Source organism: Nematostella vectensis, chromosome 4 (assembly GCF_932526225.1).
Source record: "Nematostella vectensis chromosome 4, jaNemVect1.1, whole genome shotgun sequence".
NCBI classification, from domain to species: Eukaryota; Metazoa; Cnidaria; class Anthozoa; order Actiniaria; family Edwardsiidae; genus Nematostella; species Nematostella vectensis.
Window position 1 is genome coordinate 14,225,115 of NC_064037.1, and position 27,863 is coordinate 14,252,977.

Consider the following 27,863-nt stretch of genomic DNA (forward strand, 5'->3'; position numbering starts at 1 on the left):
AATAGTTGTTTCAAACAAAAAGCGAAATGTAAATGCTGTTTATATAGCTTTTATAGGACGACAAAAAGAAGCCTGAAACCAGATAAGATACACGAAAACAACGCTAATTCCTCTCTTCACAAAATCCGAGATGTAACGGAATCTCATTCTACCGATGGGTGATTTGAATATTTTTCATGTCCATTCTCAGCCCCTAGAAGTGCCTTGTTGCTATTGAGGATTTCCTGCGGACTAAGCCTGTGATGTACGAGTGAGATTCATTCAGTTATCTGTACTCCTTTATTCTCCACAATAACGGAGATAACACACAGGAGGTTTCTTTAGCTCGTACACGTAGAAACAGCCACAATTTCTAACGCGAATATTCACCATTATAGCACAACAATTGCCCGCGCGGTAAAAGCATGCAATGCGCTCCACAATTCCGTGAGCGTACAAAGGCAGTGTTCCGTCCATCCAGCCGAGATAACCACCGCCACAGCGATCGTATGTTTGCAAGCATTCATTCATCATCATCGTGCCTGCTTCGCCGCCGAACCTGTACCATCCGGGTACCAGGTTCCAGTCGCAAAATTGCTGATCTTCATAAAAGCTTTTGTGTCGGCTAGCGTCCGACAAGAGCTTGTAGTTCTTGCATTCAGGAAACACTGCGGAAAGATTTTTGAATAATTAAAGTGTTGGGTTCTGGGTTTTCAGTTCGATGATGACGTTTCGTAAATCAGTTAAAGTTCATATAACCTTTCAGAGTTGATAGATTTGGTCAATTCTTTATATTTTCATTTTCCAAATGGTATGTGGTTCGTATGGACCCTATAAAACACGCGTTCGCGTGAATAACTCAAATCTGTGATATTGGGGTATTTTGGTCAACCTTCGGAAAAAAGGCCGTGAACTGAAAGGCCCGGGTCCAGTCATTTGTGAAATAGATCGAGATGTCAACCAAATTACATGAGAGGCAGAGTCGAATTCCAGTTTTTGGTGTATTGTATTCGTTGTTCTGGTACGAGATCACGACAGTTTGGGCTTTGATTCTACCAAATTGCTTGAGAAAACATCTGCGCGCGCTAAACCGGTTCACGTCTTCATGTCTTCTTAGTTATTGCTGAAGATCCTTGTGTGGTTACAACTTTTACCGTCATCTTTATATCTTAACAAGGTAATCAAATGATTATTATTTGGAATTATTCACTCGATTTAATCTCCTTTCGCGCGGCCAGGAAAATTTTCAAAGATCTGTAAAAAATCAAAATTTCAATCAAATTCAATTCCCTTTTCAGAATTTGAAAGTTTATCTATGCTCTTTTTGCCTAGATTGATATAAGTAAAAGGTTTTATGAACTTTAACCAAATATATCTCCTTTAGTTCTCGGAACTCGCAACACTTTATCAGTTCTATTTCAATGATCCGGGAAAAAGATGATTACTTTTATAGTTTTTAGGCGCGTTATCTTTTAGTTGGATAAAGTAAATAAAAGCTTGTATAGACTCATTTAGTTGAAAGAGGTTCTTTAGTTGAAGTGGTTGTAAAAACAGAGCATTTTTGAAGGAACAACGCTTTCTAGAGTATAACATAATATAATAGATTTTTGCCATTTTCTCAATTTTATTGTGAAAGAATAATAAATACCTGGCGGTGATTTGATTGTGGCGTAGATAGACCTTGCATGGCGCACTAGTCGAGTGGAATGGGTTTCTTTGGTTGCGTTGTTCAGCTCGCATTTCTTGTTCTCTCGATCGTAATTGATGCTCATACAGCCTTCTTCGTCAAAGCATTTCAGGTTGCAGTCGCCGAGATTTTCAGCTACTAGCCACTTAAAGGTGGAGTTAATCAGGGTCGAACCGTGATGAGAGTAAAAAGAAGATGAGGAAAAAGTGAAAGCAATTATGGAAACTACGTAAAGGAAAACGCCCCTTAGATCTGTTAGAGCGAACATGTCGATAGCGCTGTACTTTGTAATAACATCAAGTAGAATAAGGTGAAATCGTCTTTTTAATTCCTGTATGTTTGAAAATGAACCCTACTGGTTAAGACAAATCTAGTCGTCAACACAGCATTAGCCATTGTGATCGTGTACGGAGGGTTTGTACCTCAAAACCGCCTCACTTAATAAGCCCGAAATAACCTCTCTATATACGATGTGATTCTCTAACAAGGCTATAAGAAAATGAACCCAGGTAATTTCCTCTGAAATTGAAGTTACGATGAGATTTTCTTTACGCTTTTAGAAATAAGATCTCTCCATCGGTAAGTTAAAACATAAATTAAAAAGGGGTACCCAACCTTGCCATACACAAAGCTATTTTAATGGATAAGAACAAACAAGTTTATATAAAAAGAGACGCCTATCGAGTCATTGGAATTTTTATATTTTCTATTATGTAAATAGTGTTTTCTGGCAAGACAACCCCGCCGGGCCGCAAGAAGTTATAATCAAATTTGGTAAGGCAACGACAATAAGTCAACTTAGCTATTCTGATTGGCTATGCGGTGGGCGCACTAAGAATGGAAATGAGACTGGAGCCTGTGAATGCAACATCTGTGTACCAAAGAGTACTAGGCGTTGTTACCCGGGTTTCCTGTGGTCGCTAAGAGTTGTGACGTCACAGGAAACCGTCGAGCTCATTCCGGACCCAGGCAGCCTCAAGGTTCATATACAAAGACAGAAAACCCGGTACAAATACCTTAGATTAGTGTGTAACAAAGCGTTTTTGCGGTTACAAATGAGCAAATGCTGATGCTCAGATAGCACCAAGATATTGCGTTTAGTCTGATGTGTTATAAAATCAAGGGCAAACTACGAGCCCCCATTCCCGAAACACGTTAAAATGTCATATTTCGTCGTTTTGATATGTTCTGACACAGGCGGACCAGCATTGGAATCAGTCCCTCGTGATCCTTCAGGAAAATAAAATATAATTTGTGTCTTTGTGTCTTGTATAAGTTGTGTCTCGACTGTTTTCTCAATAAAGCTAGTTACATTACTATATTAGCCTCGTGTGTTGTTCTTAAGGAAGAAAAGGACATTTCTCTCGAGGGACTAAACCCCTTTCTGTGCCACAATTCCAACATACGAGGCTAATATAGTAATGTAACTAGCTTTATTGAGAAAACAGTCAAGACACAACTTCAAAATATATTTTATTTTCCTGAAGGATCACGAGGGACTGATTCTAATCCTGGTCCGCCTGTGGTTCTGATGCCGAAAATATCCATTTCAAAATTTGCGTGGGAAAAAAATTATCTGAGGGACCATTCTTTTTTTCCCAGCCAGCAGTAGTTAGACATTTCAGCACATGAATAATTGGCCGTAAAATCAGTCGGGATGATTTTTTTTCCAAACAACCGCTCCAGCGGATCTAAAAATATTCGCAGCACAACTAGTTCGACTCCATAAATTTTCCAGCAGAACCATGCGGGACAATTTTTCCCCAGCAACCGAGGGGTCTAACATCCTCCCAGTCAGCACAAAACGGATCTGTACCGCAAAAGATCTGTTCCGCAGCCCGTTTTTGTGCTGCAATTAATGTGATCATTAATAACAACCTTAAATATTATTGCTACAATATTATTGCTATTGATCATTTGTTTAATTATCTTTCTAATAATTCATTGGGTACTATATGTTATAAGCAATAAGAATGAAGAACATCGTTAAGAACATTTTCAGACAGAATGCTCCAAAGATAAGAACGAACCAACCGAAAATTAGAATTATTAAAACTTGGACGTTCTTATAAAAGAAATAAGTGTATTGTTATTCATGATAAGGTGTTGGGAATCGCTCTGGCCTGGGACACGCTCAAGTCAGGCGAGAAGTTGAGTGCCGTAGATCAAGCTTATTTGGGGACCACAGTTGTGGCTCTGGGGTACGGGGATTGTATTGTGACAAACGTCTTGTCAGCTGTAAGGGGGAGGGGGGGAGTTACCAAACTGTTTCGGAACCACGTTGTTTATTCTGCTCAGAAGAGTACGAGTTGTAAGGCTTAGGCTTGTTTATTTGTACCGTACTGTACACAAAAGAATTTAGCAAATAATCATCATAACATACAAACACTTCCAATATTGCTATGCCGTGCTTATATAATGCTTATTAAAAATGTTTAAGGTGCCGTATTTAATACTTAGCTTGTAGCCAATAAAAAAATATAAAAACTTAATATCACTGTTATGACAGTATAATAAGATGGGTCAGCAAGCTTTGCGTTTGCCCTCCCACCCCACCTTTCATGTGCCTTCCCAATAGTTTTTTTTCAAACAAGAAGCGAAGCGTTTAATTGGTTTAATAGAACGACAAAAAAACGCCTGAAACCAGATAACAACGAGATTTCCTCTCTTCACAAAAACCGAGATTTAACTGAATCTCATTCTAGGGATGTGTGATTTGAATATTTTTTCATGGCCATTCACAGCCTCTAGTGGTGCCTTGTTCCTATTTAGGATTTCCTGCGGACTAAGCCTGTGATGTGCGAGTGTGATTCATTCAGTTATCTGTGCTCCTTTATTCTCCACAATAACGGAGATAACACACAGGAGGTTTCTTTAGCTCGTACACGTAGAAAAAGCCACAATTTCTAACGCGAATATTCACCATCCAATGGCAACAATTGCCCGCGTGGTAAAAGCATGCAATGCGCTTCACAATTCCGTGAGCGTACAAAGGCAGTGTTCCGTCCATCCAGCCGAGATAACCACCGCCACAGCGATCGTATGTTTGCAAGCATTCATTCATCATCATCGTGCCTGCTTCGCCGCCGAACCTGTACCATCCGGGTACCAGGTTCCAGTCGCAAAATTGCTGATCTTCATAAAAGCTTTTGTGTCGGCTAGCGTCCGACAAGAGCTTGTAGTTCTTGCATTCAGGAAACACTGCGGAAAGATTTTTGAATAATTAAAGTGTTGGGTTCTGGGTTTTCAGTTCGATGATGACGTTTCGTAAATCAGTTAAAGTTCATATAACCTTTCAGAGTTGATAGATTTGGTCAATTCTTTATATTTTCATTTTCCAAATGGTATGTGGTTCGTATGGACCCTATAAAACACGCGTTCGCGTGAATAACTCAAATCTGTGATATTGGGGTATTTTGGTCAACCTTCGGAAAAAAGGCCGTGAACTGAAAGGCCCGGGTCCAGTCATTTGTGAAATAGATCGAGATGTCAACCAAATTACATGAGAGGCAGAGTCGAATTCCAGTTTTTGGTGTATTGTATTCGTTGTTCTGGTACGAGATCACGACAGTTTGGGCTTTGATTCTACCAAATTGCTTGAGAAAACATCTGCGCGCGCTAAACCGGTTCACGTCTTCATGTCTTCTTAGTTATTGCTGAAGATCCTTGTGTGGTTACAACTTTTACCGTCATCTTTATATCTTAACAAGGTAATCAAATGATTATTATTTGGAATTATTCACTCGATTTAATCTCCTTTCGCGCGGCCAGGAAAATTTTCAAAGATCTGTAAAAAATCAAAATTTCAATCAAATTCAATTCCCTTTTCAGAATTTGAAAGTTTATCTATGCTCTTTTTGCCTAGATTGATATAAGTAAAAGGTTTTATGAACTTTAACCAAATATATCTCCTTTAGTTCTCGGAACTCGCAACACTTTATCAGTTCTATTTCAATGATCCGGGAAAAAGATGATTACTTTTATAGTTTTTAGGCGCGTTATCTTTTAGTTGGATAAAGTAAATAAAAGCTTGTATAGACTCATTTAGTTGAAAGAGGTTCTTTAGTTGAAGTGGTTGTAAAAACAGAGCATTTTTGAAGGAACAACGCTTTCTAGAGTATAACATAATATAATAGATTTTTGCCATTTTCTCAATTTTATTGTGAAAGAATAATAAATACCTGGCGGTGATTTGATTGTGGCGTAGATAGACCTTGCATGGCGCACTAGTCGAGTGGAATGGGTTTCTTTGGTTGCGTTGTTCAGCTCGCATTTCTTGTTCTCTCGATCGTAATTGATGCTCATACAGCCTTCTTCGTCAAAGCATTTCAGGTTGCAGTCGCCGAGATTTTCAGCTACTAGCCACTTAAAGGTGGAGTTAATCAGGGTCGAACCGTGATGAGAGTAAAAAGAAGATGAGGAAAAAGTGAAAGCAATTATGGAAACTACGTAAAGGAAAACGCCCCTTAGATCTGTTAGAGCGAACATGTCGATAGCGCTGTACTTTGTAATAACATCAAGTAGAATAAGGTGAAATCGTCTTTTTAATTCCTGTATGTTTGAAAATGAACCCTACTGGTTAAGACAAATCTAGTCGTCAACACAGCATTAGCCATTGTGATCGTGTACGGAGGGTTTGTACCTCAAAACCGCCTCACTTAATAAGCCCGAAATAACCTCTCTATATACGATGTGATTCTCTAACAAGGCTATAAGAAAATGAACCCAGGTAATTTCCTCTGAAATTGAAGTTACGATGAGATTTTCTTTACGCTTTTAGAAATAAGATCTCTCCATCGGTAAGTTAAAACATAAATTAAAAAGGGGTACCCAACCTTGCCATACACAAAGCTATTTTAATGGATAAGAACAAACAAGTTTATATAAAAAGAGACGCCTATCGAGTCATTGGAATTTTTATATTTTCTATTATGTAAATAGTGTTTTCTGGCAAGACAACCCCGCCGGGCCGCAAGAAGTTATAATCAAATTTGGTAAGGCAACGACAATAAGTCAACTTAGCTATTCTGATTGGCTATGCGGTGGGCGCACTAAGAATGGAAATGAGACTGGAGCCTGTGAATGCAACATCTGTGTACCAAAGAGTACTAGGCGTTGTTACCCGGGTTTCCTGTGGTCGCTAAGAGTTGTGACGTCACAGGAAACCGTCGAGCTCATTCCGGACCCAGGCAGCCTCAAGGTTCATATACAAAGACAGAAAACCCGGTACAAATACCTTAGATTAGTGTGTAACAAAGCGTTTTTGCGGTTACAAATGAGCAAATGCTGATGCTCAGATAGCACCAAGATATTGCGTTTAGTCTGATGTGTTATAAAATCAAGGGCAAACTACGAGCCCCCATTCCCGAAACACGTTAAAATGTCATATTTCGTCGTTTTGATATGTTCTGACACAGGCGGACCAGCATTAGAATCAGTCCCTCGTGATCCTTCAGGAAAATAAAATATAATTTGTGTCTTTGTGTCTTGTATAAGTTGTGTCTCGACTGTTTTCTCAATAAAGCTAGTTACATTACTATATTAGCCTCGTGTGTTGTTCTTAAGGAAGAAAAGGACATTTCTCTCGAGGGACTAAACCCCTTTCTGTGCCACAATTCCAACATACGAGGCTAATATAGTAATGTAACTAGCTTTATTGAGAAAACAGTCAAGACACAACTTCAAAATATATTTTATTTTCCTGAAGGATCACGAGGGACTGATTCTAATCCTGGTCCGCCTGTGGTTCTGAGGCCGAAAATATCCATTTCAAAATTTGCGTGGGAAAAAAATTATCTGAGGGACCATTCTTTTTTTCCCAGCCAGCAGTAGTTAGACATTTCAGCACATGAATAATTGGCCGTAAAATCAGTCGGGATGATTTTTTTTCCAAACAACCGCTCCAGCGGATCTAAAAATATTCGCAGCACAACTAGTTCGACTCCATAAATTTTCCAGCAGAACCATGCGGGACAATTTTTCCCCAGCAACCGAGGGGTCTAACATCCTCCCAGTCAGCACAAAACGGATCTGTACCGCAAAAGATCTGTTCCGCAGCCCGTTTTTGTGCTGCAATTAATGTGATCATTAATAACAACCTTAAATATTATTGCTACAATATTATTGCTATTGATCATTTGTTTAATTATCTTTCTAATAATTCATTGGGTACTATATGTTATAAGCAATAAGAATGAAGAACATCGTTAAGAACATTTTCAGACAGAATGCTCCAAAGATAAGAACGAACCAACCGAAAATTAGAATTATTAAAACTTGGACGTTCTTATAAAAGAAATAAGTGTATTGTTATTCATGATAAGGTGTTGGGAATCGCTCTGGCCTGGGACACGCTCAAGTCAGGCGAGAAGTTGAGTGCCGTAGATCAAGCTTATTTGGGGACCACAGTTGTGGCTCTGGGGTACGGGGATTGTATTGTGACAAACGTCTTGTCAGCTGTAAGGGGGAGGGGGGGAGTTACCAAACTGTTTCGGAACCACGTTGTTTATTCTGCTCAGAAGAGTACGAGTTGTAAGGCTTAGGCTTGTTTATTTGTACCGTACTGTACACAAAAGAATTTAGCAAATAATCATCATAACATACAAACACTTCCAATATTGCTATGCCGTGCTTATATAATGCTTATTAAAAATGTTTAAGGTGCCGTATTTAATACTTAGCTTGTAGCCAATAAAAAAATATAAAAACTTAATATCACTGTTATGACAGTATAATAAGATGGGTCAGCAAGCTTTGCGTTTGCCCTCCCACCCCACCTTTCATGTGCCTTCCCAATAGTTTTTTTTCAAACAAGAAGCGAAGCGTTTAATTGGTTTAATAGAACGACAAAAAAACGCCTGAAACCAGATAACAACGAGATTTCCTCTCTTCACAAAAACCGAGATTTAACTGAATCTCATTCTAGGGATGTGTGATTTGAATATTTTTTCATGGCCATTCACAGCCTCTAGTGGTGCCTTGTTCCTATTTAGGATTTCCTGCGGACTAAGCCTGTGATGTGCGAGTGTGATTCATTCAGTTATCTGTGCTCCTTTATTCTCCACAATAACGGAGATAACACACAGGAGGTTTCTTTAGCTCGTACACGTAGAAAAAGCCACAATTTCTAACGCGAATATTCACCATCCAATGGCAACAATTGCCCGCGTGGTAAAAGCATGCAATGCGCTTCACAATTCCGTGAGCGTACAAAGGCAGTGTTCCGTCCATCCAGCCGAGATAACCACCGCCACAGCGATCGTATTTTGGCAAGCATTCATTCATCATCATCGTGCCTGCTTCGCCGCCGAACCGGTACCATCCGGGTACCAGGTTCCAGTCGCATAATTGCTGATCTTGATAAAAGCTTTTGTGTCGGCTAGCGTCCGACAAGAGCTTGTAGTTCTTGCATTCAGGAAACACTGCGGAAAGATTTTTGAATAATTAAAGTGTTGGGTTTTCAGTTCGACGATGACGTTTCGTAAATCAGTTAAAGTCCATATAACCTTTCAGAGTTGATAGATTTGGTCAATTCTTTATATTTTCATTTTCCAAATGGTATGTGGTTCGTATGGACCCTATAAAACACGCGTTCGCGCGAATAACTCAAATATGTAATATTGAGGTATTTCGGTCAATCTTCCGAAAAAAGGCCGCGAACTGAAAGGCCCGGGTCCAGTCATTTGTGACTCAGATAGAGATGTCAACCAAATTACATGAGAGGCAGAGTCGAATTCCAGTTTTTGGTGTATTGTATTCGTTGTTCTGGTACGAGATCACGACAGTTTGGGCTTTTTGATTCTACTGTAATGATTAGTCGGGAGGACTTCTTTTGACCGGAGTCGTACCTTTATTCTGAGTCAGTGGTATGAAGAGTCCTGAGGAATTACAATGCGGTCCTATTTGTAGTAAAACAAGTAGTACGTTTGATTGACAAGCACTGACCACGTGTGCAGAGTGCGGTGATTGGACAGTACTTGACAATGCAAACAGTTGCATCAGATATCATTAACTGTCGGCAAAATTAGCGATAACAAAGGAAAGCTTTGAAAAGAATTTAAGGATACAAAATGAATGTCCTTTGCCATGAAACTAAGGGAGTTGGTAGGAAAGGTCAAAAGGTAACTTTGGAGAAACAAATATGTAACTTGTAATCGAAAGTTAACGAACGTAAGGGGAAAAGAAGTGGTCGCTCAAGTAGCGTAGGTGTGGTGTTGGGTGACTTGGATTAGCATAAGAAATCAGATTACCAAAAACAGTAGAGCTAAGCACCTCCTACTTGAGTGTGGGTGGTCCTACGTGCTGTGCTAATGATACCGACAATTAACGTACGACATCAAAAGGAACTGTATCAAAAGAAGACTCGTTAACTAACTGATTCAACGGAAAGTAGAAGACAGATGAGTTCCGAAACATGGTGCGGTCCCACAAAGGTCACTATTTCACTCATCCTTATAATTAAACGAATATCCTCCTATGCTAAAAGCTAATAATGCTTCAAGAATACTTTTAACCTTGATTTATCCTTAGAGTAATTATATCTTGACTTGTATATCTCCTTACTTCCTTTAACTACGATCTAACATAATCTATCATAACACTACCAAATTACATGAGAAAACATATGCGCGCGCTAAACCGGTTCCCGTCTTCATGTCTTCTTAGTTATTGCTGAAGATCGTTGTGTGGTTACAACTTTTACCGTCATCTTTATATCTTAACATGGTAATCAAATGATTATTATTTGGATTTATTCACTCGATTCAATCTCCTTTCGCGCGGCCAGGAAAATTTTCAAAGATCTGTAAAAAATCAAAATTTCAATCAAATTCAATTCCCTTTTCAGAATTTGAAAGTTTATCTATGCTTTTTTTGCCTAGATTATTTAAAATATATCTCCTTTAGTTCTCGGAACTCGCAACACTTTATCAGTTCTATTTCAATGATCCGGGAAAAAGATGATTACTTTTATAGTTTTTAGGCGCGTTATCTTTTAGCTGGATAAAGTAAATAAGAGCTTGTATAGACTCATTTAGTTGAAAGAGGTTCTTTAGTTCAAGTGGTTGTTAAAAACAGAGCATTTTTGAAGGAACGACGCTTTCTAGAGTATAACATAATATAATATATTTTAGGCATTTTCCCAATTTTATTGTATTGAAAGAATAATAAATACCTGGCGGTGATTTGATTGTGGCGTAGATAGACCTTGCATGGCGCACTAGTCGAGTGGAATGGGTTTCTTTGGTTGAGTTGTTCAGCTCGCATTTCTTGTTCTCTCGATCGTAATTGATGCTCATACAGCCTTCTTCGTCAAAGCATTTCAGGTTGCAGTCGCCGAGATTTTCAGCTACTAGCCACTTAAAGGTGGAGTTAATCAGGGTCGAACCGTGATGAGAGTAAAAAGAAGATGAGGAAAAAGTGAAAGCAATTATGGAAACTCCGTAAAGGAAAACGCCCCTTAGATCTGTTAGAGCGAACATGTCGATAGCGCTGTACTTTGGAATAACATCAAGTAGAGTAAGGTGAAATCGTCTTTTTAATTCCTGTATGTTTGAAAATGAACCCTACTGGTTAAGACAAATCTAGTCGTCAACACAGCATTAGCCATTGTGATCGTGTACGGAGGGTTTGTCAAAACCGCCTCACTTAATAAGCCCGAAAAAACCTCTCTATATACGATGTGATTCTCTAACAAGCTGTAAGAAAATGAACCCAGGTAATTTCCTCTGAAATTGAAGTTACGATGAGATTTTCTTTACACTTTTAGAAATAAGATCTCTCCATCGGTAAGTTAAAACATAAATTAAAAAGGGGTACCCAACCTTGCCATACACAAAGCTATTTTAATGGATAAGAACAAACAAGTTTATATAAAAAGAGACGCCTATCGAGTCATTGGAATTTTTATATTTTCTATTATGTAAATAGTGTTTTCTGGCAAGACAACCCCGCCGGGCCGCAAGAAGTTATAATCAAATTTGGTAAGGCAACGACAATAAGTCAACTTAGCTATTCTGATTGGCTATGCGGTGGGCGCACTAAGAATGGAAATGAGACTAGAGCCTGTGAATGCAACATCTGTGTACCAAAGAGTACTAGGCGTTGTTACCCGGGTTTCCTGTGGTCGCTAAGAGTTGTGACGTCACAGGAAACCGTCGGGCTCGTTCCGGACCCAGGCAGCCTCAAGGTTCATATACAAAGACAGAAAACCCGGTACAAATACCTTAGATTAGTGTGTAACAAAGCGTTTTTGCGGTTACAAATGAGCAAATGCTGATGCTCAGATAGCACCAAGATATTGCGTTTAGTCTGATGTGTTATAAAATCAAGGGCAAACTACGAGCCCCCATTCCCGAAACACGTTAAAATGTCATATTTCGTCGTTTTGATATGTTCTGACACAGGCGGACCAGCATTAGAATCAGTCCCTCGTGATCCTTCAGGAAAATAAAATATAATTTGTGTCTTTGTGTCCTGTAGAAGTTGTGTCTCGACTGTTTTCTCAATAAAGCTAGTTACATTACTATATTAGCATCGTGTGTTGTTCTTAAGGAAGAAAAGGAAATTTCTCTCGAGGGACTAAACCCCTTTCTGTGCCACAATTCCAACATACGAGGCTAATACAGTAATGTAACTAGCTTTATTGAGAAAACAGTCAAGACACAACTTCAAAATATATTTTATTTTCCTGAAGGATCACGAGGGACTGATTCTAATCCTGGTCCGCCTGTGGTTCTGATGCCGAAAATATCCATTTCAAAATTTGCTTGGGAAAAAAATTATCTGAGGGACCATTCTTTTTTTCCCAGCCAGCAGTAGTTAGACATTTCAGCACATGAATAATTGGCCGTAAAATCAGTCGGGATGATTTTTTTTCCAAACAACCGCTCCAGCGGATCTAAAAATATTCGCAGCACAACTAGTTCGACTCCATAAATTTTCCAGCAGAACCATGCGGGACAATTTTTCCCCAGCAACCGAGGGGTCTAACATCCTCCCAGTCAGCACAAAACGGATCTGTACCGCAAAAGATCTGTTCCGCAGTCCGTTTTTGTGCTGCAATTAATGTGATCATTAATAACAACCTTAAATATTATTGCTACAATATTATTGCTATTGATCATTTGTTTAATTATCTTTCTAATAATTCATTGGGTACTATATGTTATAAGCAATAAGAATGAAGAACATCGTTAAGAACATTTTCAGACAGAATGCTCCAAAGATAAGAACGAACCAACCGAAAATTAGAATTATTAAAACTTGGACGTTCTTATAAAAGAAATAAGTGTATTGTTATTCATGATAAGGTGTTGGGAATCGCTCTGGCCTGGGACACGCTCAAGTCAGGCGAGAAGTTGAGTGCCGTAGATCAAGCTTATTTGGGGACCACAGTTGTGGCTCTGGGGTACGGGGATTGTATTGTGACAAACGTCTTGTCAGCTGTAAGGGGGAGGGGGGGAGTTACCAAACTGTTTCGGAACCACGTTGTTTATTCTGCTCAGAAGAACTTTGGAGAACTCTGAACTACAGACTGTATACAATCCTACGGTTGCTCCTTTTTATAGGAAGGGTGCATCTGCGTGTGTATGCCTGCAAGCACTCATGGGCTTCGTGTATCATTACATCATAAACGAAGAAATTGATTGGTTTTCCAGATTTTCTTGGTAACGGGTACACGGGTTGGCCCAGTGGTGAATGCATAAACAGGACATACGCAGATACTGTTTACAAACATTTTTTCAAACATAAAACTAATATAAAAGTAATAAGAATCAGTGACTGTAATAGCTACCAATTTTCACTCCTCCCAGCTATAATTATCGCTTTCCAGTTCTCCTTCTACTCACGCACTATCCCCGTCTGGAATGCTTTACCGCAGGCAGTTTTTCCCTGTCTGCCATCTGCAACCAACTTTGTAGCGGCCTTACCTAGTGAGCTAATCCGATGATGGGCTTTCATCGTGTTTTTCGTTTGTTTGCTATTGCATGTCACGTTAAGTATGCGCATCGCAAGTATTTTCATTGCTATCATTGTTTTTGTACATGTTGTCGTCCGTTATCGTTTTATCACGCGCCAGCCTCCGCTGACCGCCAATTGCCGGATTAGCTCGTTAGTGGCAATTAAGTTATTTAAAGTAAAGAGTAACAACAGAAAGAGTAAAATCTAACGTTACTGGCGGTACTAAAAACTTGAGGTAAGATTCGAAAAGGAAAGAATTATAATCTATAACTGAACAAAAACGAAGTTGGTGTCAATAGCACGGAGCTACCTTCTGCGTGTGTTCCAAATTACACGCAAAGATTTCTTGTTTCAAACAAGCCTTGTTTAACTAAGCGGTTACACACCTAAAAGTCTTTGAAGTTGCGGCCGCCAATCAACTGAACATGTTTCTCTTATATTAAATATCACACCTAAAGGTCTTTGAAGTTGCGGCCGCCAATCAACTGAACATGATTCTCTTAATAAACATGCATCCTTAAGTAGAACGCCATCGAGACAAGACAACACAAATAACCCACGTGTGCAATCATTAATCACCAAAGGCCCGCGTACGAGTTGTAAGGCTTAGGCTTGTTTATTTGTACCGTACTGTACACAAAAGAATTTAGCAAATAATCATCATAACATACAAACACTTCCAATATTGCTATGCCGTGCTTATATAATGCTTATTAAAAATGTTTAAGGTGCCGTATTTAATACTTAGCTTGTAGCCAATAAAAAAATATAAAAACTTAATATCACTGTTATGACAGTATAATAAGATGGGTCAGCAAGCTTTGCGTTTGCCCTCCCGCCCCACCTTTCATGTGCCTTCCCAATAGTTTTTTCAAACAAGAAGCGAAACGTTAAATTGGTTTTAGAGCTTTAATAGAACGACAGAAAAAACGCCTGAAACCATATAACAACGAGATTTCCTCTCTTCACAAAAACCGAGATTTAACTGAATCTCATTCTAGGGATGTGTGATTTGAATATTTTTCATGTCCATTCTCAGTCCCTAGAAGTGCCTTGTTCCTATTTAGGATTTCCTTCGGACTAAGCCTGTGATGTGCGGGTGTGATTCATTCAGTTATCTGTACTCCTTTATTCTCCACAATAACGGAGATAACACACAGGAGGTTTCACCAGCTCATACACGTAGAAACGGCAACAATTTCTAACGCGAATATTCACCATCCAATGGCAACAATTGCCCGCGCGGTAAAAGCATGCAATCGCTCCACAATTCCGTGAGCGAACAAAGGCAGTGTTCCGTCCATCCAACCGAGATAACCACCGCCACAGCAATGGTATTCTGTCAAACATTCATTCATCATCATCGTGTCTGCTTCGCCGCCGAACCGGTACCATCCGGGTACCAGGTTCCTCTCGCATAATTGCTGATCTTGAAGAAAGCTTTTGTGTCGGCTATCGCCCGACATGAGCTTGTAGTTCTTGCATTCAGGAAACACTGCGGAAAGATTATTTTAAAAATAATCAAAGCGTTAGGCTTTCAGTCCGCTTGTGACGTTTCTAAACTCTCAAAACAATATACACCTATTTCAAAATATGTTTTCAGTGCAAAGGGCATGTGCCAATGGTCAAATGGCAGTTCTGCTATCAAAAAATACCATGCAACTCGTAAAATTTCTACTTAATGTAGGAAAATGTGGAGAATTTCTGCGTTACATTCATTACTTACATTTATTCATTACTTACATTCATATCTTAATTCTAACAAATAATTATACCCATAAGCTGTGATTGGCCTTAGAGCTGACATTTGCCATTCGCACTGACAACGTTTATTGAAATAGCTGTACACTCTTTTTGTCATAAGAACGTCTAATTTTCAGTTAAGGCTGGGTATGTTCTTATTTTTGGAGCATTTAAGGCTGAATATGTTCTTAACGATAATCTTAATTTTTAGTGTTTATAAAAATATAATACCCCATGAATTATTAGGAAGAGAATAACACAAATGATCGATAGCAATAATAAGGTTGTTACTATGAGCACAATTTGATTCTTCATTTTAGAAGGCATCAGCACTGAAAAAGCAATATTTTTCTGCTATCTGAGCCTCGGCATGTAAAAACACTTTCCCCGTTCATGTTGCAGCAATGATCTGGGAGAAAAATGATTATACTTTTAAATATTTTAGACTTTTATATATACCTGGCGGTGGTTGTTTGATTGTGGCGTAGATAGACCTTGCATGGCCCCCTAGTCGAGTGGGATGGGTTTCTTTGGTTGCGTTTGTTCAGCTCGCATTTCTTGCTCTCTCGATCGTAATTGATGCTCATACAGCCTTCCTCGTCAAAGCATTTCAGGTTGCAGTCGCCGAGATTTTCAACTACTAGCGACTTAAAGGTGGAGTTCGCCAGGGCCGAACCGTAATGAGAGAAAATAGAAGAAGAGGAAAAAGTAAAAGCAAGTATGTTAACTCCGTAAAGGAATAAAAACTCGAAAGCTGTTATGGCTAGCATGTCGAATGAAGCACCAAGAAGAAATGACCAGGTGTTTTGTTGGAGCTGTATATAATAATGCACTAGAATGCGGTATGTTTAAGTTATCCATGATGTGCATCATTTGTCAAACAGCCCACTGAGATTTTCAATCTCATCCATCAAATGGTAAGTAAAAATTCATATAAAACGGGAAACCCAATCTTGCCATATAATTAGAACAACAAGTTTATATGAATCAGCGGCGTAGCCAGGATTTTTAACAGGAGGGGGCCCAAAAGGGACTTCCAAGGCATTTTCTCCTATATTTTAGACGTCTCTTCATAGATTTACTGTATTTTTGGCTGCTAAAAGGGGGGGGGGGGGGGGGGGGGCTGGCTACGACCCTGATGATGAGAATGTTTTAAAAGTTTTAAGAGCTTGTGTAGAATGGCGATATGAACACTCTGAAATAAAATTAGACGCATGGCTGCGCGAACTCGGGATTCTCTTAAATAAGATTTCTTGAATAAGATGTTTTTGATGTTTAGAAGGCAATAGTAAATTCATGAAGATTAATTTCTAAATTCATTACAATTAGTGATACTTTAAATAATCACTGCTAACGGTTACCAAGTTTGATTAGAATCTTTCTAAGCTGTTGCAGAGACAAGCTTACCCTCGTGATTTAAATGAAAATGAGGACAAAACTTGACTTCAGTATATCCACAATCCACAGTTACTGTGTAGCCTCCACTATATGGACGGGTACATATCTCATGTTGATTAAAGGAAATGTCTTACATTACAATTAACACACTATTGTTATCCTGTCACTAATTTAATTTTTACAAAAAAATTCAAATGTCCTATTAATACCCCATACTAACTAACAGTCCACGACTTGGGCAGAAATTAACCAGGTCTTAAAATGTAACCTTAGTAATTTTGTTAAAACTGTTATGCCTTTGCAGTATCTTCACGGTATGTTTTATTTTCGGATTTGGCTGCATACCAGAGTAATCTAGCCTATGCTTTATAGTTTTGTCTACAAATAGCACGTCCATTGGAAACCGAAAGTGGACCTTCGGCCGTTGCACCCACCCCTGGGTACGGGCCTGGTTATATATAGACTTTGCTCATGTAAGTAAGTTTACAATTTGGCGTGCTTATAGTATGTCCTTGAAATAAATTCTGTTTTGTCATTATCTATAGTTTTTTTTATTAAGTTACCATTATACAATATTACTCAACTGGGCTTGTCTGAATGTTCAAGAGAAAAGAATCTGTTGATTTTAATCACAATGAAGTTAAATTGTATCGTATATATATTGTAATGTAATGAGACAACTATGAACATAAGTTAGGCACAAAAATGATTGAAATATGTTTTCATTAATAACTAACACTTTGAATGAATAAACTTAATGACAATTGTTTTCATTTTTTTCCTTCGTCGTTGTCATCGCAAAAACGACATTTTCGTACCCAGATTGTTTCCGACAGATTTTGACCATGGTGCACTAGATACAAAAAAACTCAACATGGACATTTGGTATTTTCGATGCCAGCAAAAGCTTAACTATTTTTTCCCCAAATTTTCAGATTCGCCCTGTAAATGTAAATTCTGATGATTGGATTATCTGGCACTTCTTTTTAGTGAAAACAATAACACTATGATGTTGTTTTTAATGCACTCTGGTACCTACACATACATACCACATAATAATTAATCATGAATTAAGTTAAATTATTTAGAAATTTATTATAGTTTATTATTATACTTTTGTTGTTAACAGATTAAAATTGTAAAAAAAGTGGAGCATAGTTGAATAATGTTGTGCAAAACTCTGTAATCAATAATGGCTACATTATGCTTTTGAAAGAGCCGTAGCAGGCCTAGAAATATTGGAAGAGGTGTGTGTGTGTGTGTGTGTGTGTGGGGAGGGGGGGGCACAACACAGAAACATTGAGAAAATATTGGGGGCAAAGCCATGCCCTTACTTGTCATTCCCTTATATTCTTTTAAATATTGCTGCTTGTTGATCTTTTCTCTTGCTCGTGGCACAATCAAATAAAAGGCAATTACCAACATCAATTTGCAACAGTTAAGCACTGCTTACCATCTCTTAATTTTCAAGCTAATATTGTCTAGGCCTGAATTCAGAATCTCCTTTTCTTGCTTGTGACACAATCAAAGAAAAGGCAATTACCAATATCAATATGCAACAATTAAGCACTGCTTACCATCATTTAATTTTCAAGCTAATATTGTCTAGGCCTGAATTCAGAATCTCCTTTTCTTGCTTGTGACACAATCAAAGAAAAGGCAATTACCAATATCAATATGCAACAGTTAAGCACTGCTTACCATCATTTAATTTTCAAGCTAATATTGTCTAGGCCTGAATTCAGAATCTCCTTTTCTTGCTTGTGACACAATCAAAGAAAAGGCAATTACCAATATCAATATGCAACAGTTAAGCACTGCTTACCATCATTTAATTTTCAAGCTAATATTGTCTAGGCCTGAATTCAGAATCTCCTTTTCTTGCTTGTGACACAATCAAAGAAAAGGCAATTACCAACATCAATATGCAACAGTTAAGCACTGCTTACCATCATTTAATTTTCAAGCTGATATTGTCTAGGCATGAATTCAGAATCTCCTCATGTATGCCCACACTTGATGGGGGGGGGGGGGGGGTGAATAGGGGTAGGTAAATCTGCCGATCTGCAACATTTTCGAGGCAAATCCGTGGATCCGCAGATATTTTTAGATCCGCATGGTTTGAAAGATAAACAATAGCATTGGTTGAAATTCATTAAAAATCCGAAGTTCGACCGTCAATGCAGTCAAAATCGGAAATCCGTGCCCAAATTGTCAACAGATCCGTGATCCGCCGTATTTTCAAAATCCGCCAATCCGCTGAAATAATCATCCAAATTCGTAATCTGTGAGCATTTCGGGGTCGAATCCGCCGAACCTATTCACCCCCCTCTTGATATTACTGAGATCCCTTTATTAGCTAATATTTAAGTGGTATCATCAGCATAAGGAATTCCTAGGTAGCTAATACCCTTTCATATAGAAGTACAAGTCCAGCTGTCAATGTAAAAATTGGGTATCAATAAATACTTGTTGTTGTTGCTGTTGTCGAAGTGGTGTTGTACTTGAGGAGTAGTTATACACGATCACTGCGCAGTAGTCTAGAGTATAATACGTGTGCCACCCCTGACACCAAAGTCTGGTTGGCAAACTCTAAGATCAGCTGCATAAGTGGGTAAAGAGAACTGTTGGGTGTCCTGGCTGCCTGCTCTTCCCCACCCATCCACACCCACATCAAATCTCTCATGTACAATGGAAACAGTTCCTCCACCACTTCCTCAGCACATGGCAGGCTGTGTATTGTTAAAATGTGTTTAGCCTTGAACTGTGTGACTTTCGCTTCAATATCTGGCTTAGCATTGTTAAATTCTCTACCAATCAATTTGCAGAGTTTACATAAAAGTTTTTGCTTTGCATTTAAGTCGTTTGATTCTGAACAATCAGATTGATATTTACATAAGTAAGAGTTTAATTCTTGAAATAAAGAGTCGCATTTGCGTATATTATGGTCTAGCGCGTTTATTTGAGACGACGCGGAGTTGTTATTCTCACTGGCAGAGTTGCTATGACTTGAGGGGGATGAGTTTTCTCTATCTGATCCTGCTTCTTGAAAACAAACCTCTGAATTTCCGTGAGCTTTCAGGTCTCTTTCATCAAAGAGTGTCAATGCATATGATAAGTCAATCTCTTCTTTCAATAGCGAATCCGATATTCTCAACTTTAAGACATTCTGCAAATGTTCTATCACATCTAACTGATCTTCGCGATTATAATATTCAAACACAACCCTGAATAAACCCTGTATGCTATAGAACCACACTCCTTTAGAGGTTCCATGGATCCCAATTACTCGTTGAGAGGCAGGAAAGGTGATTTTTGTTGCTAAACCCCGCTTAGCAAATCTTGCATGTGTTCTTGGTAAATTAGCAATCGTAATGGGACAATCATACAAAACATCGGCCCCAAGAAAAAGCGGCATGTGCTCTCCTGTGAGCTCTTTGTTAAAAGAAATTCGTGATGAAGATTCTACTTGAAGGAACCTAAGTTTTCTGGCCGAGAGTTTGAAGTCACCCAAATTCATCACTTCGGCCATTTTGAATAAATTCCCGCGTCGGAGATATACTGCTTTTAGTTTGCAGGCTCAAGTAATTGTTAGCCAATCAAATTGTTTGGTGTAGTTGCCTAGATACACACCATAACAAGCAAGCTTGCTTCTTGATACACACACAACACAGCAACCACATTTCAGTTTATTGCAAGACATTACCGGCGAAAACCGTCCTACTTACTGCACGGATTTCTTCTAAATTCTGAGGTTAAGAATATTAACCATCATAAACATGGCTAGACTAGTTCAGCCTCCACCAAAATACGTCCCCGAAGAATGGCATGCTTCAAACCATTTACAGTATTTCACAGCTGAAAAAGAACGAGCCGCAGCGGAAAGGCTTCGCGATGAGAGCGAAAGACTCCGAGTTGAGATTGAAGTGAGGACAGTAGAGACCCAAGAAGATGTCAACAAGAAACTAGACCAAAGAATTACCGATATCAACTTTTGGAAGTCAGAGTTGGATCGTAATCAAAGTGAAACAGAGGAAGAGATAAACATGATGCTTAATTTCAAAGCGCGACTTGAACGCGCCTTAGCCGATACTGAACTACCTCTGATGATCGCCCAACAGTGTCTCATGAACAGGGAAAAGAGGATCAAAATCGACCTAGTCCACGATAATGTCGAGATGCAACTGTTGAAGGTAAATGATGTACTCTCGTTACCTAGGGCGCATAATTCGCAACATTATTTATTGTTTGTTGTTATGGAGTGATTAATACATACAACCAGAATCATTTATTGCATTGAGTAACGCAAAACTTGTTGCTTGGCTTTAGGAAGTTGAAGTTATTGAAGGTGTCCAGGCTCTACTCAAAAGAACGATTGAACAGGCCACGGAGCAAATCAGGTATGCGAACCCATTCAAGTGTCAGGACCGAAACACGTTTGTCAGTATTTGTCGTCACATAAAATAAAAGAAATGCACAGCATCATTATTTAGAATATTAATTATCTCTCTCATTGTGACAGACTTCTCAGGTCAGCCAGATACTATCTGGAAAAGGATCGTAAAGACAAGTTCCATGCCAACAAGATTGACAACACATGTGCTGCACTAAAAAACGATTCTCCTGGTCTGGTCTATGCTCGGGATGCTGTGAAAATCGAGAAAAAGTAAGTGCAAAATAGATTACTTTTGACCTCTTTCATTGACAGGAGAAGCATAAAAATATTGTACTTTCTACTAAAAAAGTTTGTGACTGACTGTCTTACTCTCATTTGTTTCAATTTCCCTATAGTTCTGTGACCCCAGATGAATGGGAAGACTTCTCAAACAAGAACATGCTCAAGGCTGAACGGGAAAAGAATTTGTCTACCAGTCTACGTAGCATCATTGATGGCTTGCTAGTCCAGACTTTGAACGACTTGATGAATCAGTGTAGAGCTGTTAATCTAGCCTTCGAAAAGAGGATTGAGGAGACGTTGAAGGCAAAGACAAAGCTGGAAGATCATCTTATGAAGGTAAAGAATGCTTTTTATTATTAATTGTTAAAACCAGCAATTTCAATCTTATCTGTGATACATGGTCAGAAATGAGTTGTGGCGGCTGCCTGATGCGCCTTTCCACGTTTGAATCTGCCCTTTCGTAATTCAGCATCTAGCTGTGAGTGATTAGCTACTCCAATTTATTTCCTACATGGGATGAAGTACCTTAAGGCCCAAATAATTCACTTTGGGCTTTTGCTGTAATAAACTGTTCCTCTGGTTAAGCCTTTAGTCTTCAACTTAATACTACACCAGATCATTTCCAAAGACTGATCATCTCTGCATGGACTGTTCCTAGTACCACTGTTATTGCATGGTTCTGATATCATCATCACAATTGATAATTTACAGGTGAAAGAAGAGATTGCTGCCATGGAAGAGAACATAGCCACACTCCAGAGGGCCATTGCACTCAAAATTGCACCAATGAAGGTTGCTCAGACAAGAGTTGAGAACAGAACGTTTAGACCAAACATTGAGCTGTGCAGAGATCGGGTGCAGTACAGGCTGATTGATGAAGTTGTTGAGATCAGTACTAATATTGAGCGCTTACAGGAGAAACTCTATGAAGCAGAGTCATCCCTCAAAGCCCTAATCCGTCGGCAGTTATCCCTTGAAGAGGACATTGAAGTGAAGGAAAACAGTCTGTTCATTGACAGGGATCAATGCATGGAGCTTCGCAAACAAATTACCCATGTGCCTCATTGAATACAATATCTGAATTTAAGTTGTCTAGGATATAGGGCTAGATGGAGGTTTTATTTTTTCTCAAACATATTAAAGAATAAAAATGGCATCTAGGTTTCCCGTTTCAAGAAAACTTGAATTGTAAACCCAATCGTTACCTTGACAGAAAATAGGCTCATTTACATATCTCAATACCACAATTATAATGCAAACTTCCAAGTACAGCTGTAAATAAAGAATTGTTTATAAAAGAGTGCTGTCTTGTTCCGATCTAAAGATGCTGCTTTTGCCATGGCTGTTATTTGATATAGGGAAGTCCCCCATAAGATTATAGCCAGCATAGTACGCACCTTTATGTTCCAGCCTACAAAGACAAAGTAGGGTTTGACTGCTGAGAGAGATCCATTAAAAGAGCCTTGTACGCACCTCTTTGCTTTAGAGGATCAAGCTTTACTTGTTCTCTATTGCCACTACAAACACCATTTAAACACCACTTTGCTTGCCCCAACAAAGAGAAGGCATACCAAAAACTTGAATATAAATGTTTCAGAAAACCCAGATAATAACATTGTGATGCTTGTATTTGTGTTAAGTTACATGTGCAGCTTATGTCTTTTATTTCCAATTCAAGACTGTTTTTTTTGGGGGAAAGAGAGAAGCCATTTTGCAGTCACAACTGCAATTGGACCAAAAAGCACCAGGCTTAGAAATGAAGACAATTGAAAGACAAACCAGTAATGACATGGAAACGAAAAGCACAAACACCAACCTGTGTAATTAAAACAAGATCATAATAAGTAGAATTGAACAATTGCAAATTTATTTTTTTAATAAAGAATACATTTATTAACCTTAATCAATGAAAAACTATAAACAATTTTTCTTTTTTTCCTGTCTTATTTTGAGCTATGCACTAGCCACACAAGAAATACTATAGCTATTTTTAAATATTATTAATAATAATGTATTTATTGTACAATAAATAATTAATCACAAATGCAGGAAAGTGTTACATGATCCGGTATGACAACATTATATCAAAGCATTATATATTTCTTAAATCCAAGCATAAATGGGTTTGTAATTATGGTTAATTAATTTCTAGACAGGCGACTTATCGGCTCCACCCTTTGCAAGTTGATCTGCTATTTCATTTCCTTCAATTCCAGCATGGCCAGCAACATGGGTCTAAAGTACAAAAAGAAGGGAAAGGTTGATTAGAAAACATGCTAGTCAAACAATGGAGTCATCAAAGCTGAGCTCACAATCATCTGTTCTTTTCAATTTCCCTTTTAGCATGTTTTAGTTCCTTCTAAATAATCTTCCTTACAGCTTTTATGGAGTTCTGTAAAAATAATAAGCCAGTTCAGAGTTTAAGAAAAGACACGGGGAGACAGGGTCGAATCAATTGAATCTGACCAAATGAGCGATTTTGCAGAATAGTTTGTATGGCAGTCTTGGAGAAAAATCCTTCCTACAAAGCCATTTTACAAGATATGGGAAAACCAACCACATTCATGTGTTGCCCACTTATTGTTTTACATTTCGACCGCATTTTGTTATGAATACGGCCTGAAAATTATTTTATGGGTAGATTTACTTCCTCAGTGCACAGGTTTCCCAAGCTAATGTTGTATTTTGTGTGTTTCATTCATAGTTACTTACTGTAAATATATGGTGCGTGACAATAAAAAATATTGGGACGAAAAAATATAATCAAATACCTTCAAACTTTTATTACCTGTTTGTGGAGTTGTTATTTACATCCCTGTGAAGTTTCAATCCATTTGGGGCAATATTGAGCGATTGTAGTTCCCTAGTATGGGAGAACTACCATATATGAACCACATATTTACAGTAAATAAGTTAACTATGAATGAAACAAAAAAAAAAAATACAACATAAGCTTGGGGAACCTGTGCTCAGTGAGCTAATTTGGTCAACTTCCGCTTGGAAAACATTGATGAAAGCATGCAACAATATAAACTTTGGTACCTCAGGTAAAAACAAAGTGAATTTCGTCCACGAAATTCAAGTAATATTTTTGCTAAACATCTAAGAACAATATTGATTTGAATTTTACGGCATAAAAATTGAAATGGCACTTCTTCTGATGCATTTTATACTCCGATTCGGAGTACGCCAATAAACTTCTTCAGTATTTGAGTGAAGGAATCACTCAGAGTACCCCTATACGAAGTGCAATAAAGTCCTAACCTGTGGCAATCAATAATTTCACCATATGTTTTAAAGCTGTTTTGTAGGAAGGATTTTTCTTCAAGACCGCAATCCAAACTCTCTTGTAAAATCGCTCTTTTGGCCCAGTCCTTCACAGCATTTCTTAAACTCTTAACTGGCTTATTGCAAGCAAGAACTCAGGCTCTGTAATTTGCATGTTATTGGTTGGAATGAATAAAACAAATATTAGTTCAAGGTGTTACTGTTGTGTAATTTTGTTATATGTGGTAAATCCTGACAAACAACCAGTAGTTACTATGACCCACCCAGTGTACATCTATCTCAGAGCACAGCTTGTCCAGCTTTTGAAAGTCTTCAAGGTTTTTAACATCTTTATTGTCTGCTGTCTTCCAACCATTCTTTTTCCATGACCTAATCCAGCTCGTCATACCTATCAGAAGAAATTAAAGGAGGGTTTTTTTTGCCCTACAGTAGTTATGAGTTCTTATTCAAAACAATATTTAGATATACCATAAAACTACAGCAAGGAGGTCTTATTGGCAATAGGTAATACCCAAAAAATGCCCACGAACCCCCACCCCTCTCCCCACATATGCACAAATTAGCAGCTGGAGTCCTAAAATTGAGGCCAACAGAATTTGATTTTGGCCCCTCGCTGGCTTAGCTACCCCTTCTACATACCATTGATTGTATACTTGCTATCAGTGCGAATCTCCACCTTGGTAAAGCCCATTTCTTTAGCAGACTCTAGAGCCATTGTAGCTGCCTGATAGCCATGGCAAAAATAAATGGGAGAATGTAAAAAAAGTGTAAGAAAATATCAGTGGCACAGCAAGGATGTTTTTGTACCCCAATCACTGGTTTTTACTGCATTTGAATGTTATGCACCATGGAGTGTTGGCATGCATGTGGCTACGCTCTTGATTACTTGTGAAGGTTACCATGTATCCAACTCAGCACAATTGTTCAAAACAAAAAAGGCCAGTTCATAAAGAAAGTCTTAACTATTGTTCAGATATCAAGAGCAAAATTCCTAAAAAAGAAATTTTCCAAAGGCAGGAATACCCTGGTTCCGGCACTCTATTTAGTGGCCAGCGAGGTTGAGACGAGGTTCTGGCCTCTCGAAGTCTCTCGAAGCTCTGGAACCAGGGTAAGGCAGAAATGCCACCAAGGGCTGATTTCTGAATTCTTTGTTTCCTAATTCTGGGTTTTGATTTTATAGTGATTATATAACTTACCACAATTTCAGCCCTCTGGTTTGTTTGTCTACCCGGCAACCGCTCACTGATGTTTCTTAGAGAGACATAAAGAAGCACTTTCATAAAATTAGTGAAAAAAAAATTAGAATGATCCAGGTAATTCTTAGTTGTAGTCTCATTTTTATCTACCCTGGGTACCAGAGCCCCAGACTTTTCTTGTCCAGTGGTTTTTCAAGCTAATCCCAAATGTGGGTATATTGACCAAATAAGGATTTGCGTTACTATGACGATCTCGTTGACCAATCAGCCGAGAATACAAAATCTGTATTTCTAGAACTGAAAAAAGCTACTCGCCTGCCCAGGGCCTCCTCGATTCGCTTGTCGGGCATTTTGGCTGAGCATCACTGGACAAGAAAAGTCTAGAGGCTATGGTACCATGGTACATTTGATCATAATTCCTAATAGTTTAACCAAGGTTACAACACGCTAGCTTTCCTTCTATAAATGCCTCTCCATAAATTATTAGAGTCTATTTAAGAAAATTACACCAAACATGATACATTTAGTATAATTCATCAAAATCTTTACACATTCTGATTCTGGTGTTTAGTTTGAGTTGTGTCTAGCAAGTGTTGTTGCACTCTAGAACTCTTTTGGCTGTAGGCCTCAAATAATGCATAATTATTATAAACAAACGCAGCATCTCTTAAAGTCTGACTTTAGAAACCATTTTTCAGTATATTTTTGGCATATTTTGAATGTTCTCTACTTGGAACCCCTCTATTCCCCTCAAACTGACCTCTTATGATTAGGGCCCCAGTACACTCCTACTCCAGCTTTAGCTCCACTGAATCCATTCCGGGTACAGCAGCCATCGGTGTAAACCACAGGTCGGTCTCTTTCACTTGATGTGGTGCAGCCCACACTAGCAGGTACTGTGTCCAGGTATTGTGTGGATTTAAAGCGCTTAGTACCACTATGCCCAAAAGAGCTGGTTGTTTCAGAGTGATGGCGCTTTGTAGGACAGGGCTGCACATAGCCTGAAGAACCACTCTAAAGAGAAAAACATGTAAGGGTCATATTAGGAGGTAGCTTACTAAAACTTGAGCCCTTTCCCAAATCCCCTAAGCCCACCCACCACAACTGCAAATACTTTATTTGTGTTTCACATGCCCAAAGCATTTGCATTGAAATTTTACATTGTCGGCAAATTTGACATCAGGGCTCTAGCAAGCAGGGGGTGGGGCACTGGGGGCGTGGCTGTGCCCCCCCCCCCCCCAATATTTTCTTAATGTTCCTGTATTTGTGCCCCTCCCCCCATCTTACTTGGCCTGCTACGACTCTGGACATTTAAATTGGTGCATCATCTTACCTTGGTCGTCTGTGTCTTATAACACAATTCAAACTCACCGAGCCATGAGAAGAAGATAAAGATGATGTGGCGAAAGGCGAAGAGCTCGATCCACCATTTACGAAATCAAGAGCTTCCTTATTGCTTCCAAACTTCTTGAACTTTGCTCCAGCATATCCACTGACATAGCTCTTGCATTCCTCCCTTTCATCAACAAGTTAAGCTATTTACTATTTGCTAAAAGAAGCTTAAAATGTAAAAGTGATTGAACAAATGTCCGATGACAACCTACCATGTGTCGAATACTCCGGTCTGTCTCCCAACTCTGACGGCGTAAAATCCACCTTTCTTCTTACCCATAGCTATATCTCCTATTACTCGAAGAACATTTCTAAGCATACAGCCTAGTTCTAATGTCAGGCTAAAACTGAAAAAGGAACGAAGGGACTGACTCGAAAACGTCAACTAAACAACGTTCTGCTTGTTGTTTTTATAGGACGGCAAAGTCCCACGAAAAATCGCGGGCTTTGAAGGCCCAGGCTTCCTCTGTTCAAACATTTTAGGGAGGGGACATCAAGCAAGAAATCACGAATGTTCATAAGAATGTAAACAAGACTTTTA

General features: G+C 38.8%; 5 protein-coding genes across 7 annotated transcripts; 1 reads left to right on the forward strand and 4 right to left on the reverse strand.

Annotated features, from left to right (window-relative positions):
• Positions 1–33: 33 nt before the first annotated feature.
• Positions 34–6,198, reverse strand: LOC5510957. Its single transcript, XM_048726243.1, has 5 exons — positions 5,848–6,198; positions 4,511–4,867; positions 3,451–3,515; positions 1,628–2,018; positions 34–647 (listed from the first exon to the last, which is right to left on the reverse strand). The coding sequence occupies exons 1-5, from the start codon at positions 6,152–6,154 to the stop codon at positions 280–282; spliced, it is 1,488 nt and encodes a 495-aa protein (XP_048582200.1). The 5' UTR covers positions 6,155–6,198; the 3' UTR covers positions 34–279.
• A 2,000-nt stretch (positions 6,199–8,198) lies between these two features.
• LOC125561872 (pancreatic secretory granule membrane major glycoprotein GP2-like) lies at positions 8,199–11,497 on the reverse strand. The gene is made up of 2 exons (XM_048726567.1): positions 10,839–11,497; positions 8,199–9,087 (listed from the first exon to the last, which is right to left on the reverse strand). Exons 1-2 carry the CDS (start codon positions 11,143–11,145, stop codon positions 8,720–8,722), a joined length of 675 nt encoding a protein of 224 aa, XP_048582524.1. The 5' UTR covers positions 11,146–11,497; the 3' UTR covers positions 8,199–8,719.
• Positions 11,498–14,522: 3,025 nt separating this feature from the next.
• Positions 14,523–20,421, reverse strand: LOC5510958. 2 transcript variants are annotated; one of them, XM_001631335.3, is made up of 3 exons: positions 16,778–20,421; positions 15,830–16,017; positions 14,523–15,122 (listed from the first exon to the last, which is right to left on the reverse strand). In XM_001631335.3, exon 1 carries the CDS (start codon positions 20,298–20,300, stop codon positions 19,284–19,286), a length of 1,017 nt encoding a protein of 338 aa, XP_001631385.1. In that variant the 5' UTR covers positions 20,301–20,421; the 3' UTR covers positions 14,523–15,122; positions 15,830–16,017; positions 16,778–19,283. The 2 variants fall into 2 exon arrangements, with proteins under 2 accessions (XP_001631385.1, XP_048582522.1); XM_048726565.1 differs by having other exon boundaries at positions 15,830–20,421.
• Positions 20,411–22,744, forward strand: LOC5510959 (tektin-1). The gene is made up of 5 exons (XM_001631305.3): positions 20,411–20,961; positions 21,098–21,168; positions 21,291–21,434; positions 21,560–21,782; positions 22,158–22,744. The coding sequence occupies exons 1-5, from the start codon at positions 20,548–20,550 to the stop codon at positions 22,512–22,514; spliced, it is 1,209 nt and encodes a 402-aa protein (XP_001631355.2). The 5' UTR covers positions 20,411–20,547; the 3' UTR covers positions 22,515–22,744.
• Positions 22,745–23,291: 547 nt separating this feature from the next.
• LOC5510935 (ribonuclease H1) lies at positions 23,292–27,766 on the reverse strand. Of its 2 annotated transcripts, XM_048726566.1 has the most exons (8): positions 27,535–27,766; positions 27,302–27,446; positions 26,691–26,944; positions 25,931–25,985; positions 25,374–25,458; positions 24,998–25,122; positions 24,235–24,309; positions 23,292–23,681 (listed from the first exon to the last, which is right to left on the reverse strand). In XM_048726566.1, exons 1-7 carry the CDS (start codon positions 27,639–27,641, stop codon positions 24,250–24,252), a joined length of 831 nt encoding a protein of 276 aa, XP_048582523.1. In that variant the 5' UTR covers positions 27,642–27,766; the 3' UTR covers positions 23,292–23,681; positions 24,235–24,249. The 2 variants fall into 2 exon arrangements, with proteins under 2 accessions (XP_048582523.1, XP_001631386.3); XM_001631336.3 differs by lacking the exon at positions 24,235–24,309 and having other exon boundaries at positions 27,535–27,764.
• Positions 27,767–27,863: the final 97 nt, after the last annotated feature.